This window comes from Sardina pilchardus, chromosome 7, assembly GCF_963854185.1.
Source record: "Sardina pilchardus chromosome 7, fSarPil1.1, whole genome shotgun sequence".
NCBI lineage: Eukaryota > Metazoa > Chordata > Actinopteri > Clupeiformes > Clupeidae > Sardina > Sardina pilchardus.
The window spans coordinates 35174299-35191442 of NC_085000.1; the positions used below are offsets into that span (position 1 = coordinate 35174299).

At 45.2% G+C, this 17144-nt stretch overlaps 1 protein-coding gene across 1 annotated transcript in view; it reads right to left on the reverse strand.

Moving 5' to 3' along the window:
- Window positions 1-6068: 6068 nt before the first annotated feature.
- Window positions 6069-17144, reverse strand: part of frmd4bb (FERM domain containing 4Bb) — a 59809-nt gene continuing 48733 nt past the window's right edge. The window contains exons 23-25 of the mRNA XM_062540141.1: window positions 16864-16999; window positions 13465-13578; window positions 6069-6200 (exon numbers count right to left, since the gene is read on the reverse strand). Coding sequence (XP_062396125.1) covers window positions 13476-13578; window positions 16864-16999 — 239 coding nt within the window. The 3' untranslated portion in view covers window positions 6069-6200; window positions 13465-13475. The remainder of the gene's footprint in view (window positions 6201-13464; window positions 13579-16863; window positions 17000-17144) is intronic.

Sequence of the window (17144 nt, forward strand, 5' to 3'; positions counted from 1 at the left end):
ATGATATCTCTGGGACTTGGTATAACAAACACCCTGAGGGGGACACAACAACAGCACAAGTAAATCAAAAGTGTCTACCAAGCGTGGAGAGGAAGGGAGAGGCATCTGTCTGACTGCCCTATGGGGCAGGTGGCTAAAAAAAAGGTCATGGATCAGTTTGTGCCTTTAACTCTGGAACAACAAAAAAACAGATTAGATTAGCAACATGCTAGTTATTCAGATGTTATTGTGAATACTGCTACAGTATATTCAGTGATTCTGAGCTGGCAGTAATATTCAGTCAGAATGTACTGTACTTGTTTCCCCTAGTCAGAAATGTTCTGGCGCATTCTGGAGATGACTACAATGGCTCAGACGTGTGAGCCGGGATAGTGTAGCCTCAGGGGGGGGGTTCTGATAAGTGTAACCACACACCTCCCCTGGCACACTCATGTAGCCAGAGACACATTCTGGGAGAGGCCCAGTCGAGGGGTGTGTGTGTGTGGGGGGGGGGGGGTTCTGTCCCGGCTCGCCTCTGGAGAAGTGTTTATGTCTGTGCAGGTGTGGCAACAGAGGCATCAGCTGGGAGAGAGACAGCTGCTCACGCCGTGGCGTGACTCACTGCTCTGTCAGCACACCAGGTGTCGGCCTCAGGAGGACCCGAGGCTGCTGCAGCCTGCTTGAGACGGCAAGAGAGTTGAGCTCATTACACTGTGCTGTAGGTTAACCGTACATGTATACAGTACACACTATACATTAGTATACTTATATACGCTCACTCTTCACTATATATATAGCCGGAGGCTGCTGCAGCCTGCTTGAGACGGCAAGAGAGTTGAGCTCATTACACTGTGCAGTAGGTTAACTGTACATGTATACAGTACACAGTATACATTAGTATACTTATATACGCTCACTCTTCACTATACATAGTATACTTATATACGCTCACTCTTCACTATATATATAGCCGGAGGCTGCTGCAGCCTGCTTGAGACGGCAAGAGAGTTGAGCTCATTACACTGTGCAGTAGGTTAACCGTACATGTATACAGTACACACTATACATTAGTATACTTATATACGCTCACTCTTCACTATATATATAGCCGGAGGCTGCTGCAGCCTGCTTGAGACGGGCAAGAGAGTTGAGCTCATTACACTGTGCAGTAGGTTAACCGTACATGTTTTAACAGGCTTCACCATTTTAGGGATATCTGGTGGCATCTATAACTATAAACCTATGCCCTATGCAAGGAGCTGTCCCTGGCATCTATCTGTATACAGTATACAGTATATGCCCAGATGCCCAGGGGGACCTGGATTAGAGTTATACAGTATATGCCCAGATGCCCACGGGGACCTGGATTAGAGTTATACAGTATATGCCCAGATGCCCAAGGGGACCTGGATTAGAGTTATACAGTATATGCCCAGATGCCCAGGGGGACCTGGATTAGAGTTATACAGTATATGCCCAGATGCCCAGGGGGACCTGGATTAGAGTTCGACCCTTCGTCATATCCCATTTCCACATCATCTCCCAATTGCTCCATGTCACTCTTCACTGCCCTGTATGAATATATAGTATACTTATATACGCTCACTCTTCACTATAGTATACTTACATATGCTCACTCCTCACTATATATAGTATACTTATATACGCTCACTTTTCCCTAACCTGTATGAATATACAGTATACTTATATACGCTCACTCTTCACTATATATAGTATACTTATATACACTCACTCTTCACTATATATAGTGTACTTATATACGCTCACTCTTCCCTGCCCTGTATGAATATACAGTATACTTATATATGCTCACTCTTCACTATATATAGTATACTTATATACTGTACGCTCACTCTTCACTATATATAGTGTACTTATATACGCTCACTCTTCCCTGCCCTGTATGAATATACAGTATACTTATATATGCTCACTCTTCACTATATATAGTATACTTATATACTGTACGCTCACTCTTCACTATATATAGTATAGGCCTACTTATATACGGTCACTCTTCACTATACATAGTATACTTATATACAGTCACTCTTCACTGCCCTGTGTGAAGATATAGTATACTTATATACGGTCTTTCTTCACTATACAGTATATAGTATACTTATACTGTATACATTCACTCTTCACTGTAGCATACTTATATACGGTCACTCTTCCCTGTCCTGTGTGAATATATGTGACCATTCATAGCGAAATCAGTCGTTTTGCGCACAACGTTATTTTGAGAAAATCAACAATAACAAACTTCCGGGTTAAAATGTTGAATTTCACGTTTTCGCCTAATTCGACTGTATACAGTCTACAGTTTCATATCGTGAACGCATTTCACGGAAAAACATACGTTTTGACTGTTAAACCCGGCGAAGATTCAACACATTTGCTGTCATTCCCGTTGTGCACGCGCTGCTTAAAAAGGTGATTTCTCCTCTTCTGGCATATCGTGACAGGAGAACCATGTCAACTTTGGATGCTGTTAGCGATAGTTGGATGCTTAGCGATAGTTTGTGTAATACCCTCGATATACATATCGTTGGAAAGCTTAGTGTATGGCCGTTCACGTGAGCACAATAACTTAATTTAATTAATTTTACCGAAACGACTGGTTCCGCTTTACAGGGTCACATATCGTATACTTATATACGGTCTTTCTTCACTATATATAGTATACTTTATACGGTCACTCAATTCACTGCCCTGTATGAATAAAGGCAAAAAGGCCCCAAATAAATATTGAAGAAAGTACCATCAGAAGACATTGGCTGGAATCTAAAGATGGAACACTCCAGCAGGTAACGTACAGATGGAACACTCCGGCAGGTAACGTACAGATGGAACACTCCGGCAAGTAAAGTACAGATAGAACACTCCGGCAGGTAATGTACAGATGGAACACTCCGGCAGGTAATGTACAGCTAGAACACTGCCAACAGCTGGTATTAGCAGTGATGCTATCGCCAGCCCTGCAGTGGTACATGATGACTACAGTAACTATTATGGAAACATTTGTCAACTACTACTCTACACTATTCCACATGAGCCCAGTATATGATGTCAAACCAGGTAGACAAGAAGCAACCAATGTCTCTGACACAACTTTTTTTTATTCACACTCCATTTGTCATTTGTCAATGAGATATACTGTATCTCTCCATAAGTGTTGACACAGTTTTGAAGGCCAAATGCTGTACAAATATCTATGATACCAAATGACAGGCATACTGTATTACCTTGAATGTCATCCATGTTTAAATTCAAACACTGTCGTCCTAAAAAAAAAATGAAAGAACAGCCAAGAACCTGCTTATCAAATCTTAAAATATCACTGTACATAACATGCGTTCTATGCCACTCTTCCCTGCCCTGTGTGAATATATCGTATACTTATATACGGTCTATCTTCACTATATATAGTATACTTATATACGGTCACTCAATTCACTGCCCTGTATGAATAAAGGCAAAAAGGCCCCAAATAAATATTGAAGAAAGTACCATCAGAAGACATTGGCTGGAATCTAAAGATGGAACACTCCAGCAGGTAACGTACAGATGGAACACTCCGGCAGGTAACGTACAGATGGAACACTCAGGCAGGTAATATACAGATGGAACACTCCAGCAGGTAACGTACAGATGGAACACTCCGGCAGGTAACGTACAGATGGAACACTCCGGCAGGTAATGTACAGCTAGAACACTGCCAACAGCTGGTATTAGCAGTGATGCTATCGCCAGCCCTGCAGTGGTACATGATGACTGCAGTAACTATTATGGAAACATTTGTCAACTACTATTCTACACTACTCCACATGAGCCCAGTATATGATGTCAAACCAGGTAGACAAGAAGCAACCAATGTCTCTGACACAACTTTTTTTTATTCACACTCCATTTGTCATTTGTCAATGAGATATACTGTATCTCTCCATAAGTGTTGACACAGTTTTGAAGGCCAAATGCTGTACAAATATCTATGATACCAAATGACAGGCATACTGTATTACCTTGAATGTCATCCATGTTTAAATTCAAACACTGTCGTCCTAAAAAAAAAATGAAAGAACAGCCAAGAACCTGCTTATCAAATCTTAAAATATCACTGTACATAACATGCGTTCTATACCACTTTCAACACACACAACAGAAAACAAAATACAAATACATACTATGAACATTATTGACATTTACATTCAAAATCATTATTTAGATCGAGAGAGGAAAGACAGAACTGTGTGTGAAAGTTAGATAGACAGAGAGAAAGAGAGAGAGAGAGAGAGAGAAGTGCAGAAAGAGAAAGGGTAGAGAGGTAGAGGTACAGGGGGTAAGGGCAGCACCTAGAGGAAAGAGAGATAAAAAAAGGATGAAGAGACAGAGGAGATAAGGTGAGAGATATAGAGGGGTAAGGGATGGAGGGATATAGAGGGTAAGGGATGGAGGGGGTGAGGAGATAGAGGGTAAGGGATAGAGGGGGTAAGGAGATGGAGGGGGTGAGGGGATGGAGGGGTAGAGGAGGTGAGGGGATGGAGGGATAGAGGGGGTGAGGTGATGGAGGGATAGAGGGGGTAAGGAGATGGAGGGATAGAGGGGGTAAGGAGATGGAGGGATAGAGGGGGTAAGGAGATGGAGGGGGTGAGGTGATGGAGGGATAGAGGGGGTAAGGAGATGGAGGGGGTGAGGGGATGGAGGGATAGAGGGGGTAAGGAGATGGAGGGGTAAGGAGATATACTGTATAGAGGGGGTAAGGAGATGGAGGGATGAGGAGATAGAGGGGTAAGGAGATAGAGGGGGTAAGGAGATGGAGGGGTAGAGGAGGTGAGGGGATGGAGGGATGGAGGGATAGAGGGGGTAAGGAGATGGAGGGGGTGAGGGGATGGAGGGGTTAGGGGATGGAGGGATAGAGGGGTTAGGGGATGGAGGGATGGAGGGATAGAGGGGGTAAGGGGATGGAGGGGGTAAGGAGATGGAGGGATGGAGGGGTTAGGGTTAGGGCAGCACCTAGTCCATGTATTCCAGCACAGGACAGAGGTGCACCATGGAGAAGGCTCGTGCATCACCATGGAGAAGGCTCGTGCATCACCATGGCGACGGCTTGTTGCACGTCACCATGGAGAAGGCTCGTGCATCACCATGGAGAGGGCTCGTTGTACATCAGTTGGGTCAATCACCAGTTGGCTCATTACTGCTGGGTAATAACCAGTTCTCACACACAGAGGGCAACTCACTCACACTCAACACAGAACATGACAAATGATGAGAAAATCCTATAATGACGGGCTCACAGAAATGAATAGCACACGTAACTTAAACACCTACAAGAAACATTTGCACTTTGTAAAACATATCGATCCTTCCTTTAATGTCAGCTGGTGCCACCTAAAGAATAGACTGTTCAACCAGATCTGTGATCATTTTTGATCACCTGGAACTACATGAAGGTGACATTGTCTTTAAAAAACTGACATGTTTTTATAAATATGATGGTAAAAGTAACAACTAATATGAACCCAGGGAGAGAGAGCGCTCACCACGTCAGTCATACAGCGTGGGTGTGTGCGCATTGAGTTATGGTTATCCATCGCAGAAGGACAGGCCTTGTCTTGTGGGCTTTGTCTTTGAGTGGGTTTGTCTTCTTCATGACTCAGATGTCCTCCAGTGTGCTGCATGGCTCCACTCTTGTTGCACATATCAGTACAGGTGCTTGGATGGATGTTTCTTTGGATACCCTGGGCTGAACTGCATTTCAATCCAAGGCACATAAGTGTGTGTGTGTGTGTGTGTGTGTGTGTGTGTGTCTGTGTGTGTGTGCGTGTGTGTATGTGTGTGTGTGTGTGTGTGTGTGTGTGTGTGTGTGTGTGTGTGTGTGTGTGTGTGTGTGTTTGTTGGTGTGTAGCCTATTTGTGTGCTTGTGTGTGTGAGAGACTGTGTGTGTGTGTGTGTGTGTGTGTGTGTGTGTGTGCGTGTATGTGTATGAGTATGAGTGTTAAATCACTGTGTGTGTGTGTGTGTGTGTGTGTGTGTGTGTGAGAGTATGTGTGTGTGTGTGTGTGTGTGTGTGTGTGTGTGTGAGTGTGTGTGTGTGTATTTGGGATCCTGTTTCTCTTGGTATCCTGTGCGGTCCAGTGAGGTGTTTGGTCCTGTGAGTCCTCAGAGCAGCAGCTGATGTGTAATCCACTTGGGATCTGAGGAAACGCACAACACACACACACACACACACACACACACACACACACTTTTTAGCAGCAGTCCGGTTTTCGAGACAGGATCAATCATTTGTCATCACTCTGGCCTTGTGCTCACTTTTGTATGGATTGAGGGGTGGACCGTGGACTCTGTGGCTAGCCCACTCTAGAATGCTGATATTGTTCTCTGTTAACTAACCATTTTTGTCCATCCTATTGGGGCAGGCCACGGGGGTGGACTGGCCATCTGGCATACCGGGCACTTTCCCTGTGGGCCGCGGTGCTATTTGGGCCGATAGTCCCGAGTCCAACACTTTTTTTTTTATCTATATGTTATTGTTTCTGACCATAAGCCAGACAGTTGATCAGTTGATGGCCCGATTGCCATTGGGCTGGCCCAAGCACATCGTAGAGCACCAACCCACAGCTGTACACATTCAAAAACTGAAAATGTTTGCGTTATAGCGAATAAGGTGGGCCGGTCTGGTCCAAAATGCCAGGGCCGATTTTTTTGTCCCAGTCCGCCCCTGGCAGGCCACTCGGCAGGCTGCCTGATCTTTTCCTCCAAAATATTAACGTAGCTCCTTGTTCAGTTGTTGTTTAGTGTTACCATTTACTTTGAGAAGGTCGCCAGGTCCAACGAAAAACATCCAAAAATAATAATTTCCTCACCCCCAACACTTGAAATGGACATGCCATCATTGTGAGTTAGTGTGTTTTTTTTTTTTTTTTTTAAATCTCAGGCCATATCCCTGCATGGCAAAATAAATAAATAATAATCCAGGCTAGATTCTTTGTCCAGGTGTGCCCTTATAAAGGTTAAATTGAGTTGTGCATGTTTGGATGAGAGTGATCCTCAGATTCCTAACATCCCTAATATGTTGTTTTGATGATGGTTTTTTTTATTTTTTATTTTTTATCTATGTCTGTTAGGAAATTACCTGTGATTTGAGTCGAAATGACTCTAATTGAGTCTAATTGAATCTTATGCATGATACTGCATGGTCACCGATCATTTAGTAGAGGACTTTTACTTTGACATTTATTAATGCCTAGTTGAGATGTTTTCGCGCGCTAGTCAAGACAGGAGGTGAAGAGAAGAAATGACGATTAGATACTGAGGAGACACAGCTTAACGTGTGAGATAATTAGGCTGTTTATGATCAGTATATTTGATAGGTGATAGGGGGTTCAAGGAAGATCGGTTTGTTTCAGAGGCGACAACATAAACCTCAAGTTAGCAGCTAGTTAGCTATGTTGAGCTTCTCTGCTAGCTACACTGCTAACGACAGGGAGAACAACTTGAAAGAGACTACATGAAGGTGCTGTGGGAGTGATTCTGAAACGTTTGCTAGCATGCTGGGGGAATGGAGGACAGAGCCCATGAGGGTAAGCTGTTTGAGAGGAGCCAGTGAACGAGTAGCCAAGCCATAGACAGTAAAGAACCTAGCCATTTTTATAAACCTGAGCTACACAAGAACACTGTCCACCATCCAACGGCTACGTGAGAGAACGTTCATTCATTAAGACATGCGCGTCAACGAATGGGCAGCCTACTCAAGACTTTATGTTCAAACCTTGGGTGTTTCTTTTTTTACCCTGTTATTTGATCTGGGAATGAATGTGTATGTGTGTATTTATAGGGACTGTCATTGCGGGTAAATTAATATGCCAATCCCTGCTTTTTTAATTTAACACCTGCCAAGGGCTTTGTGTGTGTGTGTGTGTGTGTGTGTGTGTGTGTGTTTTTAATGAGCCTTATGCTACCAGTAGCCTAGCTAACTGCTAGCTAACTGCCTAGCTATGGTGTTGCTATAGTTTTGTCATTGCTGCGTGTCATGTCCATGTGTAACGCACCCTGTAGAATGTTCAAGGTATTATGGGTAGAGCAGAGGAAGGAAGTTCATTAAAAGATTCGCGCTCAGTGAGTAACAACGGTGTCTACGTGTGGTCAATATTATCAAGATTAAATTCTGTAATATCTCCTTAATTCATAAGTAAAGTAGAGATATAACATTGGCGACGAGGATTAATTTCCGTTAGTTAGTTAAAATTACAGTTTAGCTAGTTAGTATGGAGAAATCCGGAATTCAGCATTTTGCATGCTACACCGAGCCAGCCACGCTAGGCTCCAGATGGAAGCGATGGCTAACGTCGTTCGAGCTATATGCTGACGGCAAGGGGCTCATCATAACCGAGGATTCAACTGATGCTACGAAGCAAAGGAGACGTGCACTGCTACTTCATCTAGCTGGACCAGACGTACAGGACATTTTCTCAACTCTTCCGGACACGGGTGAGGCGACCCAATATGACAAGGCGGTGGATGCTTTGAACGCATACTTCGTACCCAAGGTCAACACAGCGCTAGCAAGACACGCATTTCAAAAACTGCACCAGAAGCCAGGTGAGAAAGTGCAGCAATTTGCTACACGTCTGAGACAAGCTGTGAGAGACTGTGGTTACGGGGGTGATTCTGACAATCAGATAAGGGACGCAATATTGAGCAAAGGAACGTCAGACTATGTGAGAAGGAAACTTTTAGAAGAGGGTCGTGGATTGACGCTAGCATCTACACTTGAAATAGCTGCCCGTTGTGAGTGCATCGACGAACAAATGGCGGACATGGCGGGTGCGTCAGCTAAACATTCCACTGACACTGTTAACCGGATTGCATTTAAAGAAAAAAGGGGAAAGCATGGATATGGCAACGCAAAAGGTAAACCGAACAGAGACAATAAAAATGATGGAAAATGCTATAGATGTGGGAATACTGATCATATGGGCCGTGATCCAAAATGCCCTGCACGAGGACAAACGTGTCACAAGTGCCAAGGGAAAGATCACTTTGCAAAAGTATGCCGCACTAAAAGCGGGAAACCGAAACAAAACGTGAACAATGTTGATGTTCGTGAGGACTTTGCATTTGCCATTGAAAACAGCCACATGCCAGAGAGACTTAACTTTTGTGTCGGGGGAGTGAATATTAAAATGTTGATAGACTCTGGGGCAACAAGTAATGTTATGGGAGAGAATGCATGGGAGAACTTGAAAACAGAAAATATTAAGTGCCACTCCTATGTTCCTAAGACGGAGAGGAAACTTTTCTCATACTCTTCTAGTCAGCCATTAACAGTCAAGGGGGCTTTCACCTGTGAGGTGTCCATAGGGGAAAAGAAAGAACAAGCAGAGTTCATTGTAATCAGGGGAAGTGGTGAACCGCTTCTGGGGAAAGAGACAGCAATGAAACTGGGGGTCCTAAGAATAGGTGCCAACATTGCTGCTATTACAGACATTAAACAAACGCTACAGCAGCAGTACCCCGAAGTGTTCAGTGGAGTCGGAAAACTGAAAACAAGACAGGTCAGTCTACACATTAATCCAGATGTGAAACCAGTAGCCCAGCCGCTCAGGCGCATTCCATTCCACCTTAGGGGGGCGGTAGAGTCCAGAATCAAAGAATTGGTGGACTTGAACATCATTGAGCCGGTGGACGGACCCACTCCGTGGGTGAATCCGGTTGTGATTGTCCCAAAACCAGGGAATGATGTACGACTTTGTTTGGATATGAGGCGGGCCAATGAAGCCATAGTGAGGGAACGCTTTCCAATCCCCACAGTGGACGAGCTACTTCAAGGCATGAACGGCTCAATTGTATTCAGCAAGTTAGATTTGAAATGGGGCTACCATCAACTTGAACTGACTCCTGATTCACGTGACATCACCACATTTGCCGTGCACAACGGAGTGTACAGGTATAAAAGACTCTTGTTTGGTGTGTCATCAGCTAGCGAACAATATCAGCACGAGATAGCCAATGCATTAGCTGGTATTGAAGGAGTAGAGAACATATCTGATGACGTGATCATACATGCACCTGACCAAGAGACTCACAACAGAAGGCTGCATGCAGTCATGGAAAGACTCAGGGACACAGGATTAACACTGAATCCGCAAAAGTGCCAATTCAACATGGATAGACTGATTTTCATGGGCATTCTGCTATCGGAAAAGGGCATTGGTCCAACCGAAGAGAGGGTGCGAGCTGTGACCGAAGCACGGGAGCCGGAGACCGCCACAGAGGTGCGTAGCTTCCTTGGGCTCGTTGGATACAGCAGCCGGTTTATCCCACAGTTTGCAACCTTGTCAGAGCCACTGAGGCGTCTGACCAGAAAAGACATGTCGTTCGACTTTGGACCAGAGCAAAAGCAAGCTTTCAGCGCCCTCAAAGCAGCACTTGCAAAGGCAACCACCCTTGCTTACTTCGACAAAGAAGCACCAACCCAGGTAATAGCCGATGCAAGCCCTGTTGGGCTAGGCGCAGTCTTAGTGCAGAACCAGAAGGGAATTAAGGTCCCTGTGTGCTATGTAAGCCGTAGTCTAACTGATTGTGAACGGAGATACTCTCAGACAGAGAGAGAGGCACTAGGTCTAGTATGGGCCTGTGAGAGACTACATCCATACCTGTACGGGCGCCAGTTTGACCTAGTCACAGATCATAAGCCACTGGAAGTAATATACGGTCCCCGCTCAAAGCCATGCGCACGAATAGAGCGGTGGGTTCTTCGCTTACAGCCATACGAGTTCAAAGTAGTACACATAGCAGGAAAAAGCAATATCGCTGACTCACTATCAAGGCTCCTACCAAACACAGGGGAACAGATAAAACATGCGCACGGCGCTGAGGAGTATGTGAGATTTGTGGCAGTGAACGCAACTCCAAAGGCACTCACGACTCGAGAAGTTGAGGAAGCATCTGCCACTGATCTAGAGCTCCAAGAGGTGCGCAATGCCATAGACACTGGACATTTTGAGAAGTGCAAGCCATATGCTGTCGTTGCAAATGAGCTTTGCAAAATAGGATATCTTGTTCTGAGAGGCACGCGTATAGTGCTACCCCAAGCCTTGCGAACACGTGCTCTTGCACTAGCCCACGAAGGTCATTTGGGCATAGTGGGAACAAAGCAGCATTTGAGGACTAAAGTGTGGTGGCCGGGTGTGGACAGAGCAGCTGAAAGACATTGCAAAGCCTGCCACGGATGCCAAATAGTTGCTAGACCTGACCCACCTGAACCACTGAGGCCTACACCGCTACCTGATGGACCCTGGCGGGACGTCGCAGTTGACCTACTGGGACCTCTCCCGTCCAATCATTCGATTCTGGTGGTAGTAGATTACTTTAGTAGATATTATGAGTACGATGTTATGACCACCACCACAGCAGAGAAAGTTATCGACAGTCTGGAGTCAATCTTCAGCAGACACGGATTGCCAGTCACATGTAAGTCAGACAATGGTCCACAGTTCAGATCCGAACAATTCAGACTGTTCTGTGAAGAAAATGGCATAACACACTTGAAAACCACTCCAAGATATGCTCAGGCCAATGGAGAGGTTGAGCGTCAGAACGCGTCACTCATGAAAAGGATCAGGATCGCACAATCAGACGGATTGGACTGGAAGAAAGAGCTGAGAAAGTATGTGACAGTCTACAGGAGCATCATCCATCCAACAACAGGTAAAAGCCCTGCTGAACTGCTTTTCAATCGGAAAGTAAGAGGTAAGCTGCCTGAACTGATTGAAGTGCATACTGATCAGGAAGTATGTGATCGTGACACAGAGCAAAAGACTAAGAGCAAGCTGTATGCAGACACTCGCAGAGGTGCACAGCTATCCGAGGTCAGTGTTGGTGACACAGTGCTACTGAGACAAGACAAAACTGACAAATTCTCCACCACATTCAATGCAACACCACACAAAATCATCAGCAAGACAGGAAACAAGGTGGTTGTGGAATCACCAGCAGGAGCAAGGTATGCAAGAAATACCACTTTTGTCAAGAAGTACGAAGGGAATGGACTTAAACACGGGACATTTCAAGAAAAGGGGGAGATACAGGAAGCCGAGGACGCCGCAACCAGCGAGGTGTTAGAGGAATACACACACACCACTGACACAGACACACAGAGTCCACAAACCAAAAAGGATGTTGACACACAGATACAAACACACATGTCATCCAGGCCGCAAAGGATCAAACACATGCCCAAGGGGTTGTCTGATTTTATTCTCAAATGATGTAAAAAAAAAAAAAAAAAAAAAAAAAAGAGAGAGAGAGTTGTCACATTGTTCATGATGTATAACCTGTGTTACAATATGCAAGAAACAGAATGTGTTTGATTTCTAACAATAGAAGAAAATATTACAGTTCATGATATTGAAGGTTTCTTAAATGATAAAATATTACAGTTCATGATATTGAAGGTTTCTTAAATGAGAGCAATACTATGTTCACTAAGCTATGAAGTGATTTTGATAACCTAACACATGTTCATTTGTGGAGATGTTATGTTACAGATCTTGATGCTCAGACAGTATGATTTAAGAATTTCTGAAATGTGAAATTATAATCTTGAGTTTTATTTTCTGTAACTGAAAGAGTTTAATTCTAAGAAAAGGGGGGATGTCATGTCCATGTGTAACGCACCCTGTAGAATGTTCAAGGTATTATGGGTAGAGCAGAGGAAGGAAGTTCATTAAAAGATTCGCGCTCAGTGAGTAACAACGGTGTCTACGTGTGGTCAATATTATCAAGATTAAATTCTGTAATATCTCCTTAATTCATAAGTAAAGTAGAGATATAACACTGCGATACAGATCACAGACCATTTACATTCATTATGTCATAACTCAAAGTGGGGGCTCACCTCACACTGTTTATAATAGCTACTGATTGTTTGACTCTTAGGTGCTGTGTCCACCAAATGCGTTTTTTACAGCCAGAGCGCTCAAAACCTCCTCCTCTCGGCGCTTCGATAAGTGTTTATTGTTGCGAAGTTACCAAAACCAGAGACGGTTTATAGACGGAAGTGCCATTGACGAGCCCGGCGCTGTTCTAAAAGTTGAACAGATTTCAACTTTGAGCGCTCTGAGCGCTGCGACAAAAAAGGTCGGCGCCGACCGTTTTTTATTGTTGCGAAGTTACCAAAACCAGAGACGGTTTATAGACGGAAGTGCCATTGACGAGCCCGGCGCTGTTCTAAAAGTTGAACAGATTTCAACTTTGAGCGCTCTGAGCGCTGCGACAAAAAAGGTCGGCGCCGACCGTTTTTTTCCGCTGAGGGCGCTCAGCGCTGTGAGCGCTGAGCTACATAGACTTTACATTGAAAATTGTCGCCGTCGGCGCAAAAAACGCATTTGGTGGACACAGCACCTTATTCTACTGTGTGTCCACACAGCTCACCTCTCACCTTTGACCTCTCACCTTTGTGCTTTCTATGAATGCTCCTCTTCGGCGCCCCTGGCTGTGGCCCCTCCCACCTCCACAGTGTCACACGTGAGAGTCACAGACTCCGCCCGCCTGGCCTCCGCAGCATACCTGTCCACACAGGTAAGAAAACACACTTTCACTACACACACAAGACACTCTGGCCCTGTCAAATATCTGCATTCACTACAAACACACACACACACACGCACACAAGACACTCTGGCCCTGTTAGATATCAGCATTCACTACAAACACACACACACACACACACACACACACAAGACACTCTGGCCCTGTTAGATATCAGCATTCACTACAAACACACACACACACACAAGACACTCTGGCCCTGTCAAATATCAGCATTCACTACAAACACACACGCACACAAGACACTCTGGCCCTGTTAGATATCAGCATTCACTACAAACACACACGCACACAAGACACTCTGGCCCTGTTAGATATCAGCATTAAATACAAACACACACGCACACAAGACAACTCTGGCCTTGTCAAATATCAGCATTCACTACAAACACACACACACACGAGACACTCTGGCCCTGTCAAATATCAGCTTCTACCATATATATCCTTACATATTTTCATTCTTTTGAAATAAATAACAAAATATATAAAACAGAGCACACAATCCAAGAGATCATTATTAATGTTAGTTCCAAACGCAAAGCAGGCCAAAGTATGTCATGGCTTAGTAACACAGCTTGCGAACAAAAGACACACACTCTTGTGACCTAGTTCTGGTGAGAGTGCAGCTCCCACAGCAGGGAGTCCGCCCACTCCTGGGGAGTGTTGGATGAGGAGGAGGAGGAGGGAGGAGGAAGGCTGAGACAGCAGCGGTAGCAGGAGGAGGAGGAGGAGGAGGAGGAGAGGGGTGATGAAGGCTGGTGGTAAATGGAGGGGAACTCATGGTAGCCCTCGGACTCTGAGAGCGGACACAGGCACGCAGGGGGCTGCCAAGCAGGCCAGCATCTGGACGAGAGCCAGTCACTGGGGGCCAGAGAGAGCCGGTCACTGGGGGCCAGAGAGAGCCGGTCACTGGGGGCGAGAGAGAGGGGTGAGGGGCCACTCGTAGCGGACGTCTCCTTCTGGCCAATTAGCCAGCGCTCGGTAGAGTTTAGATCAGGCCCAAAAAATCAATCCCGACCCTACGCGAGCCCGTGCTCTTTGTGTCCGAGCCCGGCCCGGCCCGACACATTAACTGTAATAGCAGCCCGATTTAAACCCGACAATTTTTAAATACGTGAGCCGCTATTATTGACGTTCTAACTACAATTCCGAATTGTTTGAACCACATGAATCTGTTTAGAATGATCTTAATGAATAATGCAACAAGGACCAAGCATGTAAACTGCGTTGTTTGTTTAGGCTACACAATGTAGTCTAATATACAGTACAGTATACAGTATACAGTATACAGCAGCGCAGTGTGATGCGTGCGAGTGGAGGAGACGCAGCACATGATACGTGTTGCATTTTGTAACTTGTGCAACTTTGTAGGCTACACATTTCATTACTTAGGCTTACTTTGCTAAAATATAGCCTATATATATGGATACAATATAAGTCTTGAATTGGATACCATGCAGGAATTTGCTAAGATCTCAAAACCGGATTTTGAACGTGCCTTGCCATAGCCTAGATAAACACATGATAGCGTTGGATTATGAACATAAACTGTATGCCACAAAAGCTCACAAAAACATGTGGTAAGTCGAGCTAAATTAAGTTATTATTTTATAACCTAGAAGGGTGTATTTGTATCAATGGATAGCTCTGTGTATCCTTTTCATCTGACATATCTGACGATATCTGTGCGATCATGGTCGAGTATAGCCTAATTCAGAGTAGCCTAACGGGTGTGGGTGACTGTAAATATGATACACATTTTCATACTTGAACTTATAATACAAAGAAGTGCCTTGTCTCGTTGGAAAGCCCCACTTCTGCTCTTTCGTGCGTTAAAGGTCTAATCTTGCTGCAACTAATACTGTATTCGCGCAGCAATGTAAGAGAAGAATGGGTGTGTTTTCTGACAAACTTTGCGATAAAAAATAAAAAAAGAATGCTTGATCAAGGGCCCGACCTGGCCCGGCCCGAGGATAGTGGCGAGAAACATTGGCCCGACCCGCGGGGCTCAGGCAGAGGATCTAGCCTCTAGCGCAGGTCACACGGCATGGAGAGGTCTGCACTGGCCAGCGCTGGACACGGAACGCTGGACATGGACACATAGACACAGACCCAACACCTGACCGGACACCTGACCAGACACTAGGGTTGGGTATCGTTTGAATTTGAACGATTCCGATTCCTTGTTTCGATTCCAGTTCCTAACGATTCTCGATTCCGATTCTTGTAAGAGGCAGGGTCAAAAAAGTTTGGATATTTTAAATGAGCTAGCTAACCAACGGTCTTTCTGAATGACATTTACTCTAAATTTCTCACAGGGCTGTTTTCAATTACAATATAAATATCAAATCTATGAACTGTCGTCTTGTTGCCTCAGCTCGGTTATGCAAACACCTTCTCTTCGTTGGTGTTTGACGGCTTCTTCTTCCAGTTCGCGGACTGGGAAGCGATACTAGGAATTGAAATTTAAACTTTTGAACGATTCCAGGAGAATTGGAAAGCTAGTCCCGGTTCCCATCGATTCTCGATTCTCGATACCCAACCCTACCAGACACGCCGGGTTCAGACCCAACACCTGACCAACACCTGACCAGACACTAGGGTTCAGACCCAACACCTGACCAACACCTGACCAGACACTAGGGTTCAGACCCAACACCTGACCAGACACTAGGGTTCAGACCCAACACCTGACCAGACACCTGACCAGACACGCCGGGGTCTTAACCCTTTCAATTCCATCTAAATAATCTGACGCCTATAATTCAAATAATAGTATGACACCTTCAATGAAAAATTGTGTGGAATGGAATTCTATGTAAACAAAAAGTCAGACAGATTTTTAATCAAAGGGTTTATTTCCCAAGTCTCAGCTGGCTTGAGCACGGGGATGTGGTTAGCTGGAATGTCATGTGGAATGATCTGGAATGCAGGCTAGAGATGCTCCCAATCCCCCTCTACAGTGTTGCATGTGGAATGATCTGGAATGCAGGCTAGAGATGCTCCCAATTCCCCTCTACAGCGTGGCCTGTTGCATGTGGAATAATCTGGAATGCAGGCGAGAGATGCTCCCAATCCCCCTCTAGTACAGCATGGCCTGTTGCATGTGATTCAGTCATGTGCACTGACAACAACCCCATGTCATGATCAGCTGGAGTGATGCAGTAGGAAGCAAAACAGTGGAGTTTCTGCTGCTGGTTTTCTAAACACGCGCGCGCTGATCATGGAGCTGCTGCTGACCTGCTGTGTGTGGGACTCCTGTAGGTGGCGCCGTAGGAGGGCTGTGTGGTCAGGGGTGTGTCTAGCAGCTCGCTGTCCGTCAGGCCCACGGCAAGCTGACTGCGCCAGGTACCCCCCCCACTGGCCGCAGACGACACTGGGGAAGAACAAAAACAAGATATTTACACAATCCAACGTGACATCCATGCAGATCAAGTGTTATTGTTATTGGAAATGGAGTAGCCGAGAGGAAGCGGCAGGAAGTCGTCACTAGAGGACTGTATCCAGAGGAGGAAGCGGCA